General features: G+C 43.4%; 2 protein-coding genes across 4 annotated transcripts in view; one reads left to right on the forward strand and one right to left on the reverse strand.

Moving 5' to 3' along the window:
• spata5 (spermatogenesis associated 5) overlaps positions 1–1076 on the reverse strand; it is a 496065-nt gene extending 494989 nt beyond the window's left edge. For all 3 annotated transcript variants that reach the window (XM_041196527.1, XM_041196518.1, XM_041196509.1), the window contains exon 1: positions 806–1076. In XM_041196527.1, coding sequence (XP_041052461.1) covers positions 806–1004 — 199 coding nt within the window. In that variant the 5' untranslated portion in view covers positions 1005–1076. The remainder of the gene's footprint in view (positions 1–805) is intronic.
• Positions 1077–6209: 5133 nt separating this feature from the next.
• nudt6 (nudix (nucleoside diphosphate linked moiety X)-type motif 6) overlaps positions 6210–22161 on the forward strand; it is a 132756-nt gene continuing 116804 nt past the window's right edge. Inside the window, exons 1-2 of the mRNA XM_041188660.1 lie at positions 6210–6509; positions 20081–20284. Coding sequence (XP_041044594.1) covers positions 6260–6509; positions 20081–20284 — 454 coding nt within the window. The 5' untranslated portion in view covers positions 6210–6259. The remainder of the gene's footprint in view (positions 6510–20080; positions 20285–22161) is intronic.

Below are 22161 nucleotides of genomic sequence, written 5' to 3' on the forward strand. Positions count from 1 at the left end.
AGTATTGCATGCAGTTCTGGAATCCATATTATAGGAAGGATGTGATTGCACTAGAGAGGGTGCAGAGGAGATTTACCAGGGTGTTGCCTGGGCTGGAGAGTTTTAGTTATGAGGAGAGATTGGGTAGACTGGGGTTATTTTCCCTGGAGCAGAGGAGATTAAGGGGGGACATGATTGAGGTGTATAAAATTATGAGGGGCATAGATAGGGTAGACAGGAATAAACTTTTCCCCTTGGTGGAGGGCTCAATAACCAGAGGGCACAGATTTAAGGTAAGGGGCAGGAGGTTTAGAGGGGATGTGAGAAAGAATTTTTTTCACCCAGAGAATGGTGGGAATCTGGAAATCACTGCCTGAAAGGGTGGTAGAGGCATTTGAATGTGCAAATACTTGCAATGCCATGGCATACAAGGCTATGGGCCTAGTGCTAGAAAATGGGATTAGAATAGGTGCTTGTTTGACCGGATGGGCCGAAGGGCCTTTTCTGGGCTGTAGACCTCTATGATTCTACTTATGTTAGAAGAAATTGATGTAACTGAACATTATAACTGTAACCATGTTTGCGAATGTGAACAGCACTTTCCGTGCCATTTCTTTTCAGTAACAATGCCAATTTGTGAAGCATAACAAAACATAAAAGTGATGGCATCCTCAGGTAATCACCGAAGTAACAAATCCACCAAGTCTATGCCTTTACGTACCTAACTCAAAAAGTCTTGATTAGAAGTGCAAGGGGAACACATATTTTTCTTTAATAAATTAAAAGGTGTGCGGCGATCCAGTAAGCTCGGAAGCTGCGCGCTTACCTTTCTCCAGGCTATCAGTGACAGTCAGTGAGAGACAGGCCTGGGGGTTTGTGTCCAGACTGCCCTCCTCTCCTCCTGGCCCGAGAGTCCCGGGAGAGCTGGCTGGAGGTGAGCAGCAGTCCGGCCCATCCCTCGGCGAGGCCCCCTGATTCTCCTGGCTCCTGGCCGCTTTCGACTTATTTTTCTTTTTCGACAACATGGTGTAGAGAGAGAGAGAGGGAGGGAGAGAGCAGTCTCACTCAGCAACGCAACGCTGTTTCCATGCGGCAACTGTGACGTTAAACTTCCCTGTCAAAGGGGAAAGGGTACCCTCTCTATTACCGTAATCAACCGCAAAGAAGCGCCCCTTTCTTCCTGCATTCCAATGAGGCTTGTTCCAATAGCACTTAGTTTATTAAATTGGCTTGAAAGAAATGTTGCATTACCACTGCTCATTTTATTCGATTCTCAGGATATTGCCTTTATGAGTTTCGTATAACAGTTTCCCACTAAATTCTCTGACATAATATGGAATACAAACAGTAGTGACAAACAAGAAAGTATTTGTTTTGCGCCTTTCACCATCCCAGAATGTCTCAATGCAGCTTACAACTCTGGAAGTGTAGTCACTGCTGTAGGAAAGGTGTCAGCCAATTTACACACAAATTCCCACAACAAAGCACTGAAATAAATGACAGGATCATTTGTTCTAGGAACTGTTTGAGGGACAAATTTTGGCCATGAGAGAAAGCTCCCCTTTTCTTCACTGAACAGTGCTGTGGAATCTTTAACGTCCACCTGAGAGTAGCAACTGGGCCCTGATGTAATATAACAGAATCACACAGTGCAGAAGAGGCCCTTCGCCCATCGAGTCTGCACCGACACTTGAGAAACACCTGACCTACCTATCTAATCCCATTTACCATCACTTGGCCCATAGCCTTGAATGTTATGTGCCAAGTGCTTATCCAGGTACTTTTTAAAGGATGTGAGGCAACCCACCTCCACCACCCTCCCACGCAGCGCATTCCAAACCGTCACCACCCTCTGAGTAAAAAAGTTTTTCCTCACATCCCCCCTAAACCTCTTGCCCCTCACCTTGAACTTATGTCCCCTCGTGACTGATCCTTCAACTAAGGGGAACAGCTGCTCCCCATCCACCCTGTCCATGCCCTTCATAATCTTGTACACCTCGATCAGGTTGCCCTTCAGTCTTCTCTGCTCCAACGAAAACAACCCAAGTCTATCCAACCTCTCTTCATAACTTAAATGTTTCAACCCAGGCAACATCCTGGTGAATCTCCTCTGCACCCCCTCCAGTGCAATCACATCCTTCCTATAATGTGGCCAACAGAACTGAACACAGTACTCCAGCTGTGGCCTCACCAAGGTTCTATACAACTCCAACATGACCTCCCTACTTTTGTAATGTATGCCTCGTTTGATAAAGGCAAGTGTCCCATATGCTTTTTTTACCACCCCACTAACATGCCCCTCCACCTTCAGAGATCTATGGACACACATGCCAAGGTCCGTTTCTTCCTCAGAACTTCTTAGTGCCATCCCATTAAATACTTCATTGTCAAATTATTCCTTCCAAAGTGTATCACCTCATACTTTTCAGGGTTAAATTCCATCTGCCACTTAACTGCCCATTTGACCATCCCATCTATATCTTCCTGTAGCCCAAGACACTCAACCATTCGGCCAATCTTTGTGTTATCCACAAACTTACCAATCCTACCCCCCACATAGTCATCTATGTCGTATATATAAATGACAAATAATAAGGGACCCAGCACAGATCCCTGTGGTAGGCCACTGGACACTGGCTTCCAGTCACTAAAGGATCCTTCTGCCATCACCCTCTGTCTCCTACAACTAAGCCAATTTTGAATCCACCTTACCAAATTACCCTGTATCCCATGTGCATTTGCCTTCTTTATAAGTTTCCCATTTGGGACCTTGTCTAAGACTTTACTGAAATCCATATAAACGACATCAACTGCACTACCCTCATCTACACACCTGGTCACCTCCTCAAAAAATTCAATCAAATTTGTTTGGCATGACCTCCCTCTGACAAAACCATGCTGACTATCCCTGATCAAACCTTGCCTCTCCAAGTGGAGATAGATTTTCTCCTTCAGAATTTTCTCCAGTAGTTTCCCTATCACTGACGTGAGACTCACTAGTATCTAGTTCCCTGGCTTATATCTCCAACCCTTCTTAAATAGCAGAACCACATTAGCTGTTCTCCAGTCCTTTGGCACCTACACCGTGGCCAGAGAGGTATTAAAAATTTGGGTCAGAGCCCCTGCGATCTCCGCCCTTGCCTCCCTCAGCAGACTGGGACACAAATCATCTGGACCTGGAGATTTGTCCACTTTTAAGCCTGCCAACACCTCCAATACCTTGTCACTCCCTATAGCAATTTGCTTAAGAACCTTGCAGTCTCTCTCCCCGTGTTTGATACCTTCATCCTCATTCTCTTGGGTAAAGACGGATGTGAAGTATTCGTTCAACACTCTAGTGATGTCATTTGGCTCCACCCATAGATTACTCCCTTGGTCCCTAATAGGTCCTACTCTTTCCCTGCTTATCCTCTTCCAATTGACATACTTATAGAATATCTTGGGATTTTCCCTACTTTCACCAGCCAGAGCTTTCTCATATCCCCTCTTTGCTCTCCTAATTGCTTTCTTAAGCTCCACCCTGCACTTTGTGTACACCACTAATGCCTCCGCTGATTTGCTTCCCTTGTACCTGCTAAAAGCCTCTCTTTTCTTTCTCATCGTAACCCGAATATTCTCATCAGAAAGCTGACATCTTGCACTCCCTCAGTTCTACACATTAGATTATGTGCTCAAGTCTCGAGACGAGACAGATCTGGGGAATACTGGGAATGACATTAAGGAGCAATAAAGGAAGATTTGTATTCATATTGCACCTTTCATCATCTCAGAATGTCCCAAGCGGTTTCACATCCAATGAATCACTTTTGAAGTGCAGTCACAGTTGTAACATGGAAAAGTAAGGCAGCCATGGCATTACCCAGGGTAATGCTCTGGGGACCGGGGTTTGAATCCCACCATGACAGATGGTAGAATTTGAATTCAATAAATATCTGGAATGAAAAGTCTAATGATGACCATGAAACCATTGTCGATTGTCGTAAAAACCTATCTAGTTCACTAATGCCCTTTAGGGAAGGAAATCTGCTGTCATCACCTGGTTAGGCCTACATATGACTCCAGACCCTCAGCAATGTGGTTGACTCTTAAAAATGCCCTTTGAACAAGGGCAATTAGGAATGGGCAATAAATGCTGGCCTAGCTAGAGACGCCCACATCCCATGAACGAATAAAAAAAATTGCCCACAGCAAGGTTGCATAATCAACAACGTGATACATGACAAATGATTTGACTTTAGGGTTGGTTGAGGGATTAATATTGGCCAGGACACCGGGGAGAATTCCCTTGCTATTCTTCAAATAATATCATGAGATCTTTTATGCCCACCTGGAAGAATACGGCTTAACGTTGATCCAAAAGATGACATCCCTGACAGTGCAGCACTTCATCAGTACTGCATCAAGGTGTTAATCTTGGAAATGTGTGTGAATCTTTGGAATGGGATATGAACCCAAGCCCTTCTGACTCAGAGGTGAGAATGCGAGCACTGAGATGATGAGAGGTAACAAACAATAGTATATCTATATGGAGCTGTCTCTAATTATAATAACATAGTTAATATTTTTTTAAAACAGATCAGTAAATATCAATTATCTCTAAACAAGTGATACTCGCCAGAGCTAATTAATTGTATCTACACATACTCTATGAGGCATGTGATGAAAGCCTGGACAAATCAATTTTTAAGGAGATCCATCATTTAATGTAACATTTTTCTTAGGATACAGTTGCAGTGCATTATAGTTTCTGCATTATTTTATCACAAGCACCCCGATATCTCTCTTGGGCAGAAGAACTGCAATATAACTCTGACAGTATAAATAGGGTATTGCCTGGTTGAAGTCCATATTATATCTACCAGTTTCAGATTGGTTATTGCAGGATAAATGAAACAGCATCAAAAATTGGTACATATTGGTAATATACAGAGCAGGTAAGATGAAAAACCATTGGTCCAAAATATGAGCTACCTGGAAAATTAATAGGAGTTATAATCTTCCTTAAACAAAAATAAATGACAGCTTCATATCATTAAAACTATTTTCAATCTTTCCCAGCCTTATGAGAACATTATACCCCAGTGTTCCAAAGTGATTTTGAATGATGTAACTCATACAAATGTTAGCTGCCCAAGTGACCCTTAAGAGGGAGCATATGGTGTCCCTTGGTATCCTTGAAACCTTCCACGGTGAGGAGGTACTATAGGGATTGCAGTGTGTAATGGATAATGATACTAACATTATTAAAGTATACTTGGCACAGAAACGGGCCGTTGGCTCAACCAGTCCACGCTGGCATTTATGTTCCACTCAAGCCCCCTCCCATCTTTCCTCATCTAAATTTATCATGTAATCATCCATTTTCTTTGCCTCATATGTTGTAGCTTTCCATTAAATGCATCCATGCTATTCTCTTCAACCACTCCATGCGGTAGCAAGATCCATATTCTCACCACTCTTTAGGTAAAGAAGTTAGTGTTATTTTATGAGTGATCTTTTATTCTGATTTGAGGTTCTGGATATTATTATGGAGATTGGGGTATTTTAGATAGAGAATTAAGCTCTCTCTTTACACGGCCCCATCAAACACTCGCCGTGTTGATAGCTTTGAAAAATCTTCACTATTTAAAAAGATATGGTTCCACGTGTTCAAAAGAGACCGCTGAAAAAAAGCCACTGCCGATAATGCTTCGGAGTTCCAAAGAAGAGTCATATTGAATTTCGACATCTTTTGGTTATCTCCACCTATCACTGGCCCTTTATCCAGCTCTACTTGTCCCACCCACCCCCAAACCAGCTTATATTTCACCTCTCTTCTATTTTTACTTAGTTCTGTTGAAGGGTCATTCGGACTTGAAACGTTAACTGTGCTCCCCTCCGCAGATGCTGCCAGACCTGCTGAGTTTTTCCAGGTATTTTTGTTTTTGGTTTGGATTTCCAGCATCCAAGCAAAAGATTTTTGCTTTTATCTAATTGAAATGTTAAGTCTTTCTCTCTCCACCGATACTGCCAGACCTGCTGAATTTTTCCAGCACCTTTTTTTTTACTTCCAGCGTCCACAGTATTTTGCTTTTATTTACTCCTCACAGTCTAGGCACGTGCCGAGCATTGCTTTTCCCCCCCCCCCCCCCCCCCCGTTTCTGTTTAGCTACCAGCATTGGGGATAGTGATAAGACCGTGCCTGAAGGGGGGAAGGGCTTTAGTTTGGTAGTGTGCGGTAGGAGGCGGTCCTGCTTGCTCTGATCGGTTGTCTTGCTAGGTTACAGGTAGCTTGAGTGCAATGCTTTGGCTGGGGCTCGGTGTAAGGCAGGTGGTGGCGCGAGCTTGGAAGGGAACCATTGTGATTGGAACGCGGGCCCATTGTCTCGGCACCGGGGAGGCGGGTGGAGAGGCGCGCGAGGCCCGCTCCGCACTCGCCTCCCTCCTAAGCATCGCCACAGTGGACCGCTTTAGAGCGGTCACCGTCCACATGGAGCCCAAGCACTTCCCACCAGAACTGGACGAGGTCATATTCCAAAACCTTCTAAAGGGCAAGTAATAAAAGTCAACTCGCTCCTCCCCTCCCTATACTGTAAGCAGCCCCGATCCCCTATCCTGAGGGGCGTTACTTCAGTTAAGTGGTGTAGAAACGTATAAAGTCACAGAATCTATGGACTAGTAGAGTGATTTACGGTATAATCAATAAATGTACTGCTATTTTTAGTTTACTGATTGGGTCATTCATTATGTTTAAAAACGTGACCCAATTTTGGAGTACATTCAACTGTCAGCTGCGCGTTCACTTACACAACTAGTGCACTTCAAATAATTCATTGAATGTAAAACTTTTTGGCATATTGGATATGTGACAAGGCAATATATAAACGCTAGGTTGTAAAATAAATACATGTTTTTCTCTGAGATTTTCTGTATCTTTTACCATGAAGACAGATGCAAAGCAACTGATTAGTTTCTCTGCAATTTCCTTGTTCTCCACTGGACACCTTCCTGTCCTCACCTGTAATGGGCCCACATTTGTCCTCACTAATCTTTTCCTTTTCACACACTTAAAGAAGCTTTTACAATCTGCCTCATAGTTTGCATTCATGTTCTCTTTTCCCTTTCTTAATCAGTTCCTTGGTCCTTCTTTGCTGGTTCCTAAATGCTCCCTATCCTCAGGCTTTTTCTGGCCTCCTTGTAAGCCTTGTTCTGTTGAAGGGTCTTGAAACGTTAACTGTGTTCCTCTCCGCAGATGCTGCCAGACTTGCTGAGTTTTTCCAGGTGTTTTTGTTTTGGATTTCCAGCATCCGCAGTTTTTTGCTTTTATCATTGTAAGCCACTTCCTTTGATCTAATACATTCTTTTTTTTAACCACGGTTGATTTACCTTTCCTTTAGAGGAATGTGTATCTGTTGTAGATGTGTAGTATTTCTTTAACTACTAGCCATTGCCTGTCTACCATCAAATATTTTAGTGCATTTTCCCAATTCACCATAGCCAACTTGCCTCTCATACCTTCATAAGTTCTGTCATCCATCTTGGCCTCTTCCTGAGGTCCCCAGCGTCACAGATGCCAATATTCAGCCAATCAATTCACTCCAAGTGATATCAAGGAACAGCTGAAGGCACTGGACACTGCAAAGGCTATCAACCCTGACAACATCCCAGCAATAGGACTGAAGACTTGTGCTCCAGAACTAGCCACACCCCTAGCCAAGCTGTTTCAGTACAGCTACAACACTGGCATCTACCTGACAATATGGAAAATTGCCCAGATATGTCCTGCCCACAAAAGGCAAGACAAATCCAATCTGGCCAATTACCGGCCCATCAACCTACTCTAGATCATCAGCAAAGTGATAGAAGGTGTTGTAGACAGTACTATCAAATGGCACTTACTCAGCAATAGCCTGCTCACTGATGCTCAGTCTGAGTTTGCCAGGGCTACACAGGTCCTGACCTCATTACAGCCTTTGTCCAAACATGGATAAAAGAGCTGAACTCGAGGGAGTGAGAGTGACTGCCCTTGACATCAAAGCAACATTTGACCAAGTGTGGCATCATGGAGCCCTTGCAAAATTGAGTCAATGGGAACCAGGGGAAAACTCTCCACTTGGTGGAGTCATACCCAGCACAAAAGAAGATAGTTGTGGTTGTTGGGGGCTAATCATTTTAGTCCTAGGAAATTGCTGCATGAGTTCCTCAGGATAGTTCTCTAAGTCCAGCCACTTCAACAATGACCTTCTCTCCATCATAAGGTCAGAAGTGGGCTGTTCACGGATGATTGCATAATATTCAGTACCATTCGCAAGTCCTTGCACACTGAAGCAGTTCATGTCCATATGCAGCAAGACCTGGACTACATTTGGGCTTCGGCTGATCAGTGGCAAGTAATATTCGTGCTACTCAAGTGCCAAGCAATAACCATCTCCAACAAGAGGGAATTTAATTATCTCCCTTTGGCATTCAGTGGGATTACCATTGCTGAATTCCCCATGATCAACATCCTGGGGGTTACCATTGAGCAGAAACTGAACTGGACCAGCCATATAAATATTGTGACTACAAAAGTAGTTTAGAGACTGGGAGTTCTGCAGAGAATGACACACCTGACTACCCAAAGCCTGTCCATCATCTACAAGGCACAAGCTGGAGTGTGATGGAATACTCTCCATTTGCCTGGATGAGTGCAGCTTCAACAACACTCATGGAGCTCCACACTATCCAGATCAAAGCAGTCTGCTTGATCAACCCCATCCACCAACATAAATAGTCACACTCTCCACCACCAACACACAGTGTGTACTATAGACAAGTTGCACTGCAGCAACTCAATGCTCTTTCAACAGCGCATTTCAAACTCCGACTTCTGCCACCGAGAAAGACAAGGGCAGCAGATGCAGGTGAACACCACCACCTGAGAGTTCACCTCCAAGCCCCATACCATTCTGCTGTGGAACTATGTCGCTGTTCTTTCGCTGTTGTTGGCTCAAAATCCTGGAACTCCATAACAGCTCTATAGGTGTACTGGCACCAGATGGACTGCAGTAGTTCAAGAAGGCAACAAACCACTACCTTCTCAAGGGTGATTAGGGATGGGCAATAAATGTTGGCAAGCCCGCACCCCATGAATGAATAAAGTAAACAATTACGAGCCCTAAATGGCTGCGATGGGAATGATTTATAATAACATTGTAAATACAGCAATCACCCTGAAGTTCAATGGAGAAGCTCAGAGCGAAGTTAGAGTTGTCAGATTGGGTTTGGTTTCTACTTAAGCTAATAGTGTTCATTCTAACGATAGGTCATTAACCTGAAATATTAACTCCGTTTCTCATGCCACAGATCTGCTGCATATTTCCAGCATTTTCTGTTTTTATTTAAGCAACCACAGTATTTTGCTTTTGTACTAATCAGCTGATACAATTATTAAAGTACAGAGTTTTTCTTTATAAATTTTTAAAAGGTTGTAGTGAGTGTCTGAAAATGTTTGCTAAATTAACAAGCCATGCCTCCCTTGAGAATGTTACTTTCACAACAGTTACTTCTTAGATATTTACTAGTTTACATTGACTTAGATAGTTACTACTTCAAGCTTACATAACAACTTACTTCTAAATACCAACTTAGATCATAGCTTACTTCTAAATATCAATTTTTATGACGCAAACACTATGCAATTTAGAGCATCCGCAGAAGTGTTGCACAGAATACAGAAGTATACTACTGCAATTAATTGCAAGAATTAAACATTTACTCCCTTTAAAGTTGCTGAGGGTGACTCCTGTGTATTTGTAGTTCATTAAATTCTGAAGCAACACATGTAACATTTAGGATGGAGAGGGTGTAAGAGGATTCACTAAGATGATACCAGAGAAAAAGCTCAAAAAACACATATTTTCATTATTAAAAAAAGGGTAAGACGAGATCTGAGAAGTGTTTATAGTTGAGATATATGGTGTGGGGCTTGGAGGTGAACTCGCATGCATCTGCTGCCCTTGTCTTTCTCAGTGTCAGAGGTCACAGTTTGGAAGGCACTGTCGGAAGAGCATTGGTGAGTTGCTGCAGTGCATCTTCTCTATAGTACACACTGCTGCCACTGTGTTGGTGGTGGAGCGAGTGACTATTTATGAAAAAAACAGAATTACCTGGAAAAACTCAGCAGGTCTGGCAGCATTGGCGAAGAAGAAAAGAGTTGACATTTCGAGTCCTCATGCACCTTCAACAGAACTGAGTGAATCTAAAGAGAGGGGTGAAATATAAGCTGGTTTAAGGTGGGGGGGGGGGGCTTGGGTGGGGGAAGAGAAGTGGCGGGGGGTGGCGTGGTTGTAGGGGCAAGCAAGCAGTGATAGGAGCAGGTAATCAAAAGATGTCACAGACAAAAGAGCACAGGCGTTGAAGGTGGGGATATTATCTAAACGAATGTGCTAATTAAGAATGGATGGTAGGGCACTCGAGGTATAGCTCTAGTGGGGGTGCGGTGGAAAGGCAAGCAGGGCATAAAAGATTTAAAAATAGTGGAAATAGGTGGGAAAAGAATAACCTATATAAATTATTGGAAAAAAACAAAAGGAAGGGGGAAGAAACAGAAACGGGGGTGGGGATGGAGGAGGGAGTTCAAGATCTAAAGTTGTTGAATTCAATATTCAGTCTGGAAGGCTGTAAAGTGCCTAGTCGGAAGATGAGGTGCTGTTCCTCCAGTTTGCGTTGAGCTTCACTGGAACAATGCAGCAAACCAAGGACAGACATGTGGGCAAGAGAGCAAGGTGGAGTGTTAAAATGGCAAGCGACAGGGAGGTTTAGGTCATTCTTGCGGACAGACCGCAGGTGTTCTGCAAAGCGGTCGCCCAGTTTACGTTTGGTCTCTCCAATGTAGAGGAGACCGCATTGGGAGCAACGAATGAAGTAGACTAAGTTGGGGGAAATGCAAGTGAAATGCTGCTTCACTTGAAAGAAGTGTTTGGGCCCTTGGACGGTGAGGAGAGAGGATGTGAAGGGGCAGGTGTTGCATCTTTTGCGTGGGCATGGGAAGGTGCAATAGGTGGGGGTTGAGGAGTAGGGGGTGATGGAGGAGTGGACCAGGGTGTCCCGGAGGGAACGATCCCTATGGAATGCCACCAGGGGGGTGAAGGGAAGATGTGTTTGGTGGTGGCATCATGCTGGAGTTGGTGGAAATGGCGGAGGATGATCCTTTGAATGCGGAGGCTGGTGGGGTGATAAGTGAGGACAAGGGGGACCCTATCATGTTTCTGGGAGGGAGGAGAAGACGTGAGGGCGGATGCGTGAGAGATGGGCCGGACACGGTTGAGGGCCCTGTCAACGACCGTGGGTGGAAAACCTCAGTTAAGGAAGGAGGAGGACATGTCAGAGGAACTGATTTTGAAGGTAGCATCATCAGAACAGATGCGACGGAGGCGAAGAAACTGAGAGAATGGGATGGAGTCCTTACAGGAAGCGAGGTATGAGGAGCTGTAATCGAGGTAGCTGTGGGAGTCGGTAGGCTTGTAATGGTTATTGGTGGACAGTCTATCACCAGAGATTGAGACAGAGAGGTCAAGGAAGGGAAGGGAAGTGTCAGAGATGGACCCTATGAAAATGATGGAGGGGTGGAGATTGGAAGCAAAATTAATAGATTTTTCCAAGTCCTGACGAAAGCATGAAGCAGCTCCGAAGTAATCATCGATGTACCGGAGTAAGAGTTGTGGAAGGGGACCGGAGTAGGACTGGAACAAGGAATGTTCCACATACCCCTTAAAGAGACACGCATAGCTGGGGCCCATGTGGGTACCCATAGCCACACCATTTATTTGGAGGAAGTGAGAGGAGTTGAAGGAGAAATTGTTCAGTGTGAGAACAAGTTCAGCCAGACGGAGGAGAGTAGTGGTGGATGGGGATTGTTCGGGCTTCTGTTCGAGGAAGAAGCTAAGGGCCCTCAGACCATCCTGGTGGGGGATGGAGGCGTAGAGGGATTGGACTTCCATGGTGAAGAGGAAGCGGTTGGGGCCAGGGAACTGGAAATTGTTGATGTGACGTAAAGTGTCAGAGGAATCACGGATGTAGGTGGGAAGGGACTGGACAAGGGGAGAGAGAAGGGAGTCAAGATAACAAGAAATGAGTTCCGTGGGGCAGGAGCAAGCTGACACGATCGGTCTACCGCGACAGTTCAGTTTGTGGATTTTGGGTAGGAGGTAGAAGCGGGCCGCCTGAGGTTGGGCAACTATCAAGTTGGAAGCTGTGGGAGGAAGATCTCCAGAGGAGATGAGGTCAGTGACAGTCCTGGAAACAATGGCTTGATGTTCAGTGGTGTGGTCATAGTCCAGGGAGAGGTAGGAGGAAGTGTCTGCGAGTTGACGCTCAGCCTTCCCAAGGTAGAGGTCAGTGCGCCAGACAACAACAGCACCACCCTTGTCAGCGGGTTTGATGACAATGTTGGGGTTGGACCTGAGAGAATGGAGTGCAGTAAGTTCAGAGGGAGATAGATTAGAATGGGTGAGAGGAGCAGAGAAATTGAGACGACTAATGTCACGCCGACAGTTCTCAATGAAAAGACCAAGAGAAGGTAAGAATCCAGAGGGAGGGGTCTAGGTGGAGGGAGAATATTGGAGGTGGGTAAAAGGATCCGTTGAATGGGGAGAGGACTCCTGCCCAAAGAAGTGAGCATGGAGACGAAGACGGCGGAAGAAGAGTTCAGCATCGTGCCGAGCCCGAAATTCATTGAGATGAGGGCGTAGGGGTATGAAACTAAGTCCTTTGCTGAGCACTGAACGTTCAGCGTCGGAGAGGGGAAGGTTAGGGGTATGGTGAATACACGGCCAAGGCTGGGATTGGAAGATGGGGTGGGGACGGAGGGACAGGCAGGGGTGGAGGGTCCTGGATGGGTGTTGGTGTCGATGAGTTGTTGGAGCTTGCGTTCCTTAGCACTTGAGAGAAAGAGAAAAAGTTTCTTGTTGAGGCGTCGGATGAGACGAAGAATAAAATGAAACTGGGGGCACGTGCAGCTTTGAAAAAGGGTGCGGCGGTGCTGCTGGAGGGAGAGGTCGAGTGTGTTCATATGGCGGTGCATGGCTATTTACGTTGGTGGATGAGGTGCTGATCAAGCAGACCGCTTTGATAAAGGTAAATCACAAAAGACAATTTTCACCAGTCAATAACTAGAGAGCATAAATTTAATATCACCAAAATAACAAAGGGGTCTCATTTACAGAGAAGATTGCTAGGCTGTTCAATGCCCTACCAGAAACAATGGCGGAATCAGAATTCAAAATAGCTATTGAAAGGAAGGTGGATGACTATTTGAAAAATAAATATAGATAGTGCATTCCAAATCTTAACCACTCTCTGTATGAAATTTTTTTTTCTCATATCGCTTTTGCTTCTTTTGCCAATTACTTTAAATCTGTGCTCTCTCCTCGATCCTTTCACAAGTGGGAACAGTTTCTTCCTATCATCTCTGTCCAGACCCCTCATGATTTTGAATATCTCTATCAAGTCTCTTCTCAGCCTTCTTTTCTCCAAGGAAAACAGTCCTGACTTCTCCAATCTATCATCATAACTGAAGTTCCTCATCCCTGGAAACATTCTCGTGAATCTTTTCTGCACTCTCTCCAATGAATTTACGCCTTTCCTAAAGTGCAGTGCACTGAACTGGATGCAATACTCCAGCTGAGGTCAAGCCAGTGCCTTATACAAGTTCAACATAACCCGCTTGCTCTTGTACTCTATGCCCCTGTTAATAAAACCTAGGATGCTCCAGTGTCATATAGACCCAAATCCCCCTGCTCCTGCACCACCTTTAGAATTGTACCCTTTATTTTATGTTGTCTCTGCATGTGTTTCCGACCGAAATAAATCACTTCATGTTTCTCTGCATTGAACTTCATCTGCCACCTGTCCGCCTATTCCACCAACTTGTGTATGTCCTTTTGAAATTTTACACTACACTCCTCACAGTTCAAATATAAGCACTCAAAAAAAAAATTTGAGTTAGAAACATTGATAATTATTCTTCATGTGCGAGCCTAGATCATGAATGTTTGTGGTAGTTGACTATGCTTGTTATATCCTCAAAGAACTTGAGCAAATTTGTCAAAAATGATTTCTCTTTCACAAAACCATGTTGACTCTGTTTGATTGTGTTAAGCTTCTCTAAATGTCCTGCTATTTCTTCCTTAATAATGGACTCTAGCATTTTCCCAACAACAGAAGTTAGGCCGACTGGCCTACAGTTTCCTGCTTTTTGTCTCCCTCTCTTCTTGAACAGGGACGTCACGTTAGGGGCTTTCCAATCCGCTGGGACCCTCCCGGAATCTAGTGAGTTCTGGAATATTTTGACCAATGCCTCTACTATATCTGCAGCCAGTTCCTTTAAAACACTTGGCTGCAGACCATAAGGTCCTGGTGACTTGTCTGCCTTTAGTCCCATTAGTTTGTCAAATACTTTGTCTCTTGTGATAGAGATTGTTATAAGACCTTTCTTCCCATTAGCTCCATGTTTATCTGATATCCTTGGAAGGTTTATAGTGTCCTCCACCATGAAGACCAATGCAAAATATTGATTTAACTTATCTGCCCTTTCCCTGTTCCCCATTATCAATTCTCCAGTCGCATCCTCCAAGGGTCCCACACTCACTTTAGCTACTCTCTTTCTTTCTATATACCCATAGAAGCTCTTGCTGTTTGTTTTTATATTTCTTGCCAATTTACTTTCATAATCAATTTTCTCCCTCTTTATTAACTTTTTAGTCATTTGCTGCTGGTTCTTGAAAAAAATCCCAATCCTCTGGCCTACCACTAGTTTTTGCAGCTTTGTATGCCTTAGTTTTTGATTGGACACTCTCTTTGACCACCGGGTGGTTCATTCCTCCCATTGAGTCTTTCTTTTTGACTGGGATAAATTTTTGCTGAGTGTTATAAAAATATCTGCTTAAATGTCTGCCACTGCTCATCCACTGACCTTCCCCTTAGCCTATTTTCCTGACCCACTTTAGACAATTCTTTCTTCATACCTCTGTAATTGCCCTTATTTAGGTTGAGGACACTGGTTTGAGACCAGAGTTGCTCAACCTCAAACTGGATTTGAAATCCTACCATGTTGTGATCGCTACCCCCTAGAGGATCCTTAACTACGATACCTCTTATTAATCCCACCTCCTTACACATTACTAGATCGAAAATAGCCTGTTCCCGGGTAGGTTCTGCAATGTATTGCTCTAAGAAACAATTCCTGATACACTCTACAAATTCGCCTTCCATGTTACCCCTGCCAATCTGATTTGTCCAGTCAATATGCAGATTAAAATCACCCATTACAATTGTAGCGCCCTTCTTACATGCCTCCATTATTTCCCGATTTATACTTTGTACGCAGTGAGGCAACTCTTCAGGGGCCAATAGGCAACTCCCACCCATGACTTCTTCCCATTGCTATTCCTTATTTCCACCCAAACTGATTCTACATCACGATTTATAGCACCTGTATCACTATTCTCCACCACACTGATACCTTCCTTTATTAATAAAGTTACCCCACCTCCTTTTCCTTTTTGCCTATTTTTCCAGAATGTCGAATACCCTTGAATATTGAGTTCCCAGTCTTGGTCACCCTGCAACCACGTCTCTGTAATAGCTATCAAGTCATATCCATTTATTTCTATTTGTTCCATCAGCTCAACTACTTTGTTACAAATGCTGTGTGCATTCAGATAAAGAACTTTAAGCTTTGACTTTTTACCATTGTTACTCATTGTGGTTCTAATTTCTACTGCACTCTTCTGCTTATATTTTCTGCCCCTTCCTGTCACACTTTGATTATCGTTCACCTGTTCACTTCCCTGCACTTCTCTCTCGTTTCTTTATAGAGTTTTTAAACCTTCCCTTCAATTGAACCCTCTCCACTCTAATTAGTTTAAACTCCTTATCTACAACCCTAGTTATACGATTCGCCAGAACACTGGTCCCACCACGGTTCAAATTAAGCCCATCCCAATGGAACAGCTCGCTCCTTCCCCAGTACTGCTACCAGTGTCCCGTGAATCAGAACCCATTTCTCTCACACCAATCTCTGAGCCTCAATCCTTTACCTCTCTAGTCTTATTTACCCTTTGCCAATTTGCACGTGGCTCAGGTAGTAATCCAGAGATTATTACCTTTGTGGTTCTGTTTTTTAATTTAGCCCTGAGCTGCTCGTAGTCCCTCATCAGAGCCTCTTTCCTAGTCCTACCTATATTGTTGGTACCTATGTGGACCACAACATCTGAATCATTCCCCTCCCACTCTAAGTTCCTCTCCTACCCAGAAGAGATGTCCTTAACCTTGGCACCAGGCAGGCAACACAGCCTTCAGAACTCTCTGTCTTTGCTGCAGAGAACAGTATCTCTTCCCCTAACTATGCTATCCCCTATTACTATGACATTTCTCTGTTCTCCCCCCATTTAATGGCGCTCTGTACCACGGTGCTGTGGTCACTTCGCTCATCTTCCCTGCAGTCTGTCTTAATATCTCATGCAAACAACGTCTCACAAATATCTCTGGAATATCCCCCAAACTCTGACAATGAAGCTTTCCCTCAGAACTGCACTACAATGTCAGCCTAAATTAAATCCTGGAGTGAATCTTGAAATCTTTACCTTCTGACTCAGATGGGACTAACTGACGTGCAAGCTGACACATACTGAGACTACTGAGATATATTCTTCCATTTACTAATTATGATAAGCTGAATGTCAAATTAAAGTGGTGTTCCTTGCCTTCTACTAATTTCTATTTTTTTGGCTGCAATTAGCAGAAGTGGAGAAAAACAGCTCCATATATGTTCTGACTTATTTGCTTCAACTGATGTTACTGGTTTTGTTTATATGGACCTGATTCTAACATCCAACTTGCGATTCAGTTCATCACTTGTAATGATGTTGGTTCCAATGATAAAATAGGTAGAACTCATCCTGAAATTAATTATGATAAAACTATTGTAAAATGAACTGAGTGCATTTTCAGTAAAATTTAATTGTTAATTTCCCTCAAAATTCATTCAACTCTTTTTTTTTTGAGACTTTTGCTGAAGTTATGTTATGTCTTTTTTTTCCAGGTGTAGTTGGCACATTGAGCTGGCATCCTAACTTTTCACCTCTTAGCTCTCATTCACCAGTAAAATTAAAGTGTCCTTCCTCTCCTGTTTGTAAGGGTCCTGTGAGAAATAAATTTGGGAAGTCTTAACCCCTTCCTTGCACTACTGATATGCCCACTATTCAGCACAAATATAAGAGTCTGGGGAGACCACAATGATATTATTACACTAATACAGTAGGGAAGCTTTTCAGAGGCTGATGCTCTTGAAAAGAAAAGGCTAAGTAAGGGATGATCTCATAGAGGTCTTTAAAATTATGAAAGACTTTGATAGAATGTTTACAGAGAGACTGTTTCCACTAATGGGGAAGAACAAAACCATCAATATAGGATAGACGTTAAAAAATCAAATAGGGAATTCCTAAGAAATTCTTTACCCAGATAGTGGTGAGAGATAGTAGAACTCACTACCACTGGGAGTAGTTGGGGAGAATAATATAAATACATTTAAGGGGAAGATAGATAATCATATGAGAGAAAACGGAATAGAGGGTTATGCTGTTAGTGTTAGATAACGAAAAATGGGAAGCGGCTGGGTTGGAGCATAAAGGCTGGAATGGACTTGTTAGGGCAAATGGTGTGTTCCTGTATTGTATATTCCAGGTAATTGTATATATGTATGAAAGCTAAGACACATTGGCCCAAATCTTCTTGTCCCCAGATCGTTGGAGATGGGATGTTGTCGGGAGATGTGCGTTAGGACCCCGAGGAAGTCCTGACATGCAGACATACATGGGAATTGCCCAGGAAATTTAAACTTCCGTTAGGCTGATCCCTGCTACCTTGGGCCCTCCATGAATGTCTTTGACCCTGAGCTCAGGGTGGGGACTTGGGCCAGATACGCAGGACTTACCTGGATACTTAGGAAATGTCAGAGAGTTTAAAACTTGGTCTAACAGCGGTTAACTCCATAACCCTGCAATCATTCTCCCTCAACTATCCGACTACACCCCCCAATCCGACCCAACAACCACCCAACTACTCCCTTGACCAGATCCAACTACACCTCAGACCCATCCCCCGAGCACCCAACTAAGCCCCCCCACCCAACTTGACTACACCCCACCTGACCCAACCCAACCATCCCCTACCCAACCTGACTACCCTCGGCCAATCCCCAACCACCCAACTAACTCCCTGACCCAACTATCCCTCCCGCACCAACCCAACTACCCCTTCAACCCAACTTGACCACACCCCACCCGACCCAACTCAACTACCCCCAACCCAACTATTCTTCCCCAACCGACCTGACTTCTTCTGACCCAACTATCACCCTGAACTGAGATGACAACACTCTCAATCCAACTACACCCTTGACCCGACTACAGCCCTGACCTGACTACACCCCAACTGTCCGACTATATCCCAAGACCACCTGACTATCCCCACCGACCACCCAACTACCCCCCCCACCGACCCGACCATGCCTCGACCACCCGACTACATCCTGACTAACCTGACCATCCCCCAGACGCAATCTACTCATCCCCTTGACCCGACCACCCCCCAACCTATCCCAATTACACCCTGAGCGCCCACCTGTCCCCCAACAACCCCCTCCAGCTAGCCAATTACCTCCAAACTGACCTGGCTGGACCAACCCCTGACCACTTGATTAACCCCATGGTAACCCAACTAACCCCCCGATGCGGCTATCCCCTCCAACCCAGCCCAACTATTCGCCTGGCCCAACCAACTATTCCCTGACACACCCAACTAACTCCCCAACCACCCTACTACCTCCCTGAATGACCCAACTACCCCCCAACCACCCAACTGCACCCCTGAGCCAACTAACACCTCACCCATCTAACCACCTCATCCACCTTACTCACTCATCCATCTACCCACCTCGCCCATCTATGCACCTCTCCCAACTACCCACCTCATTTACTCATAAACATATCAACTTCACCACATCACTTACCTCACCACCTTACTCACCTGTCTACCTACCCACCTACCCATTCATTCACTCACCCATTCACTCATCCATTCAGTAACCCACACTCATTTATTAGATGTCTTGAACCTTTAAAAACTTACCTGAATACAACAGCTTGTGCCATAAAAAGGAGCCTGCCCGCTTTTTCCCTCCCCAACACTACTACTGTCGCTGGGCTTACCCGGGAGATGCTGTGTTCCCCATTTCTGCTGCTGGTGGGATTGGAAAATCCCAGAAGAAATGGGCAGTAACATTTGGTCGGTAAAAACTTCATGGGCAGGAACAACCCATATTGCTGCTAATCAGAAGATCTAGGCCATTGTTTGGGCAAAGCATAGAAAGCTATCCTTTGCAGCTGGTTACAGTATCTCTGACATGGGACTGTTCATGTTTAAAATGGATGATAAAACTGAAAAGAGGCGTCTTTTCCCAAAATACACAATTACACAAAAATATGCTTAATGTATCTAAATAAAACATTTCTGAACTATTAGTACAGATTCCATTGCTATAATACTTGAATAAACACACACTCTATGTGCATTTTCAATGCTTTGTTCCATCTGAAGGTGGGTAACAATTGTGCGGGAGGCACTGATATAATAACCAATTGTCATACACCCTTCAGTATTGAAGAAAACAGCCAGAATATCATCAAATGTTTACATCGAGCTCTTTGATTACGATTAGGACTTATCTCTGCTCAGAATGAACATCCCCAGAGTGAACAGTCGATTCCAGATACACCAGATTGGAAATCTTGATTTTTTTTTAAAAGAAACTTCCACAACTGTCATTTCAATGCAACAGGCCTGAAAGTAGGCTGTGCCTTCATTGGTGGTTATCAAAATGCTTCCTTATCTTTGGCAAGTTCATTGTTCCTACTTATGAAAGTTTACATAGCTGTTTCAGAGTTGTTTTGAAGTAGACTTTATATTTCTTTTCCCAATTGTCAACCTATGATAACTAATATAACAGACAGAATAGTGCAATGAAAAATGTCTGCAATGCATGTCATTAAATAGAATATAACACATTCTATTTAATTTACAGATGCTGTCAAGTACTGGAAAGCAGAAGAAAAGGTGGCAGTCTGGCTGCATGTTCCTATTCTGCAGAGCAGATTTATAGCTGCAGCAGCTGCTCTAGGGTTCACCTTTCATCATGCAGAAAAGGACCATTCCACACTGGCACTGTGGCTAGCTAAGGGGGAAAGCAAGCTTCCTGCATATGCCACACATCAAGTAGGAGTGGCAGGTGAGCAAAAACTTTCAATCTCTATCCATAGTTTAGTGTGACTATTATTTTAATTCTTTATTTAGAAAATCATAAAGATCATGAAACCCATAAATAAGCAATGCTGAAGAAAACCACTCCTCTGGCCAAAATCAATCTACAGTCCTATCACAGAATTGGACTGTATCTTAAATGATTCTAGGACTTTTGCTCCCACTACCTTGCCTGGAAATCAATTCCATGTGTTGATCACTGTTTGAAAACTGCTTCCTGAGATCACTTCTAAGCATGCCTTCCTTCAGTGTGAACTTGTGCCTCCTTGTCCTATTCTTAAAATTTTATTTGAAATATCATTCCAGATTTACACTGTCTACTCTGTGTTATTTATTTTTGACTGGTAGGCTCCGTGAAGTTCCTTCAATCACCTTCTTTGAAGATTGAATAGCCAAAGTTTCAACAGGTCTTCCTCATCACTTAGTTCCCTGATCTTATGGTTCAGCCATGTAGCTCTTCTTTGTATTGCCTTCAGGACTTCAATGTCTCTCTTGTCTTTTGGTTTACTGGAAGTAGTGCGAGTGGTGCATTCTACCTACAGAACTATATCTATACATTCTAAAAAACTACATCATGTTTATCCTCTCTTCGATGCATTTAAAAATTTATGGTGTTCCCCAGTAGCTCTACAAGTTTATCTGATCCAACAGCCCAGGGAGGCCCCAGCTCTGATTTCCAAAATGCATTTAATTCAACAGGGCTGCAGTTGAAACACTGCGAATGGTTCCAATGTCTCTGGATTAGGGAGTGGGAAATCAGTCAATTTCCCCACTCTTGATCACTATCTAGCTGTTGGAAATGAATGCATATGGATGTCAGTGATGGCAGTGTTATGACATGGTAGATGATGTGTACCAGGCAGATCAAATCCATAAGAGAAACTTGATCATGAGGTCACAACTGTTTTGCAATTTGTATTTTATTACAAGATGCGTGCCCTGAATTTAGAAGTAATAAGACTACCATGACTTCAGAGGTTTTTAAAAAACTAAATTAAACATTAATTAATAAAAGAAAAAATTTCAATCATATACATGGATCTACACATTACTAATTTAATAACTCCTAAAACCCCTAATTAATCTCACTCCCAGTTACACCTCCGTTTAGGCAACAGTAAAATAGATTTAAGCAGGCCCACGCAAAGCAACACAATACCCTGGACAGTGAAGTTCAAAGTGAGTTTTATCAGCTTTGGTTCCTGTAGACAGCAACCTGATGCACAGAGGTTGGAGGTTTTTCATACTCGTGTTAGATCTTAGAATGACTTATTTTCTGACACATAGTCTCATCTCCTTTATACATGTTTCTCCCTTCTTAATGCAAATTCCATTGTTCCCATATGTTTTTGCAACTTTACTTTTCTTATAATACAAATCTTTTCATAGTACTAATTTTATCAGTAACCTTTGGGAAAAATAAACACACTGTTTGGCTTAGCTTCTTCTGGCTAGGTGTAACATCTTGCCTTCTCTTTGATTTTCAAACTAACCTAATTTACCTATAAATGCAAATTTTCCTCACACCTCACATCCTAAAACTTCAGCCATGTTTACGTATTTAGCATGTCAAACCTAGCTTCTTGTTGATAACTGAAAGCCTCCAGACCAGCTGTCTCCAATTCAATTAAATCCCACACACACTCACACACACAGAGAAAATGTTAACCCACTTTTACAATAAATCACAATAATAGTATGAAAATTATTATATTTTCATTACAGGCAGGATCAGCTTGGCTGAGAGGCTGCCTCTTGCTGTCTCGCAGATACTTGTTGTCAAAGATAACAGATTAGTCATATCTATTTGGGTGAGATGCCAAAGAACAAACATCACCTATGAAG

This window comes from Carcharodon carcharias, chromosome 1 (assembly GCF_017639515.1).
Source record: "Carcharodon carcharias isolate sCarCar2 chromosome 1, sCarCar2.pri, whole genome shotgun sequence".
Taxonomy (NCBI): domain Eukaryota; kingdom Metazoa; phylum Chordata; class Chondrichthyes; order Lamniformes; family Lamnidae; genus Carcharodon; species Carcharodon carcharias.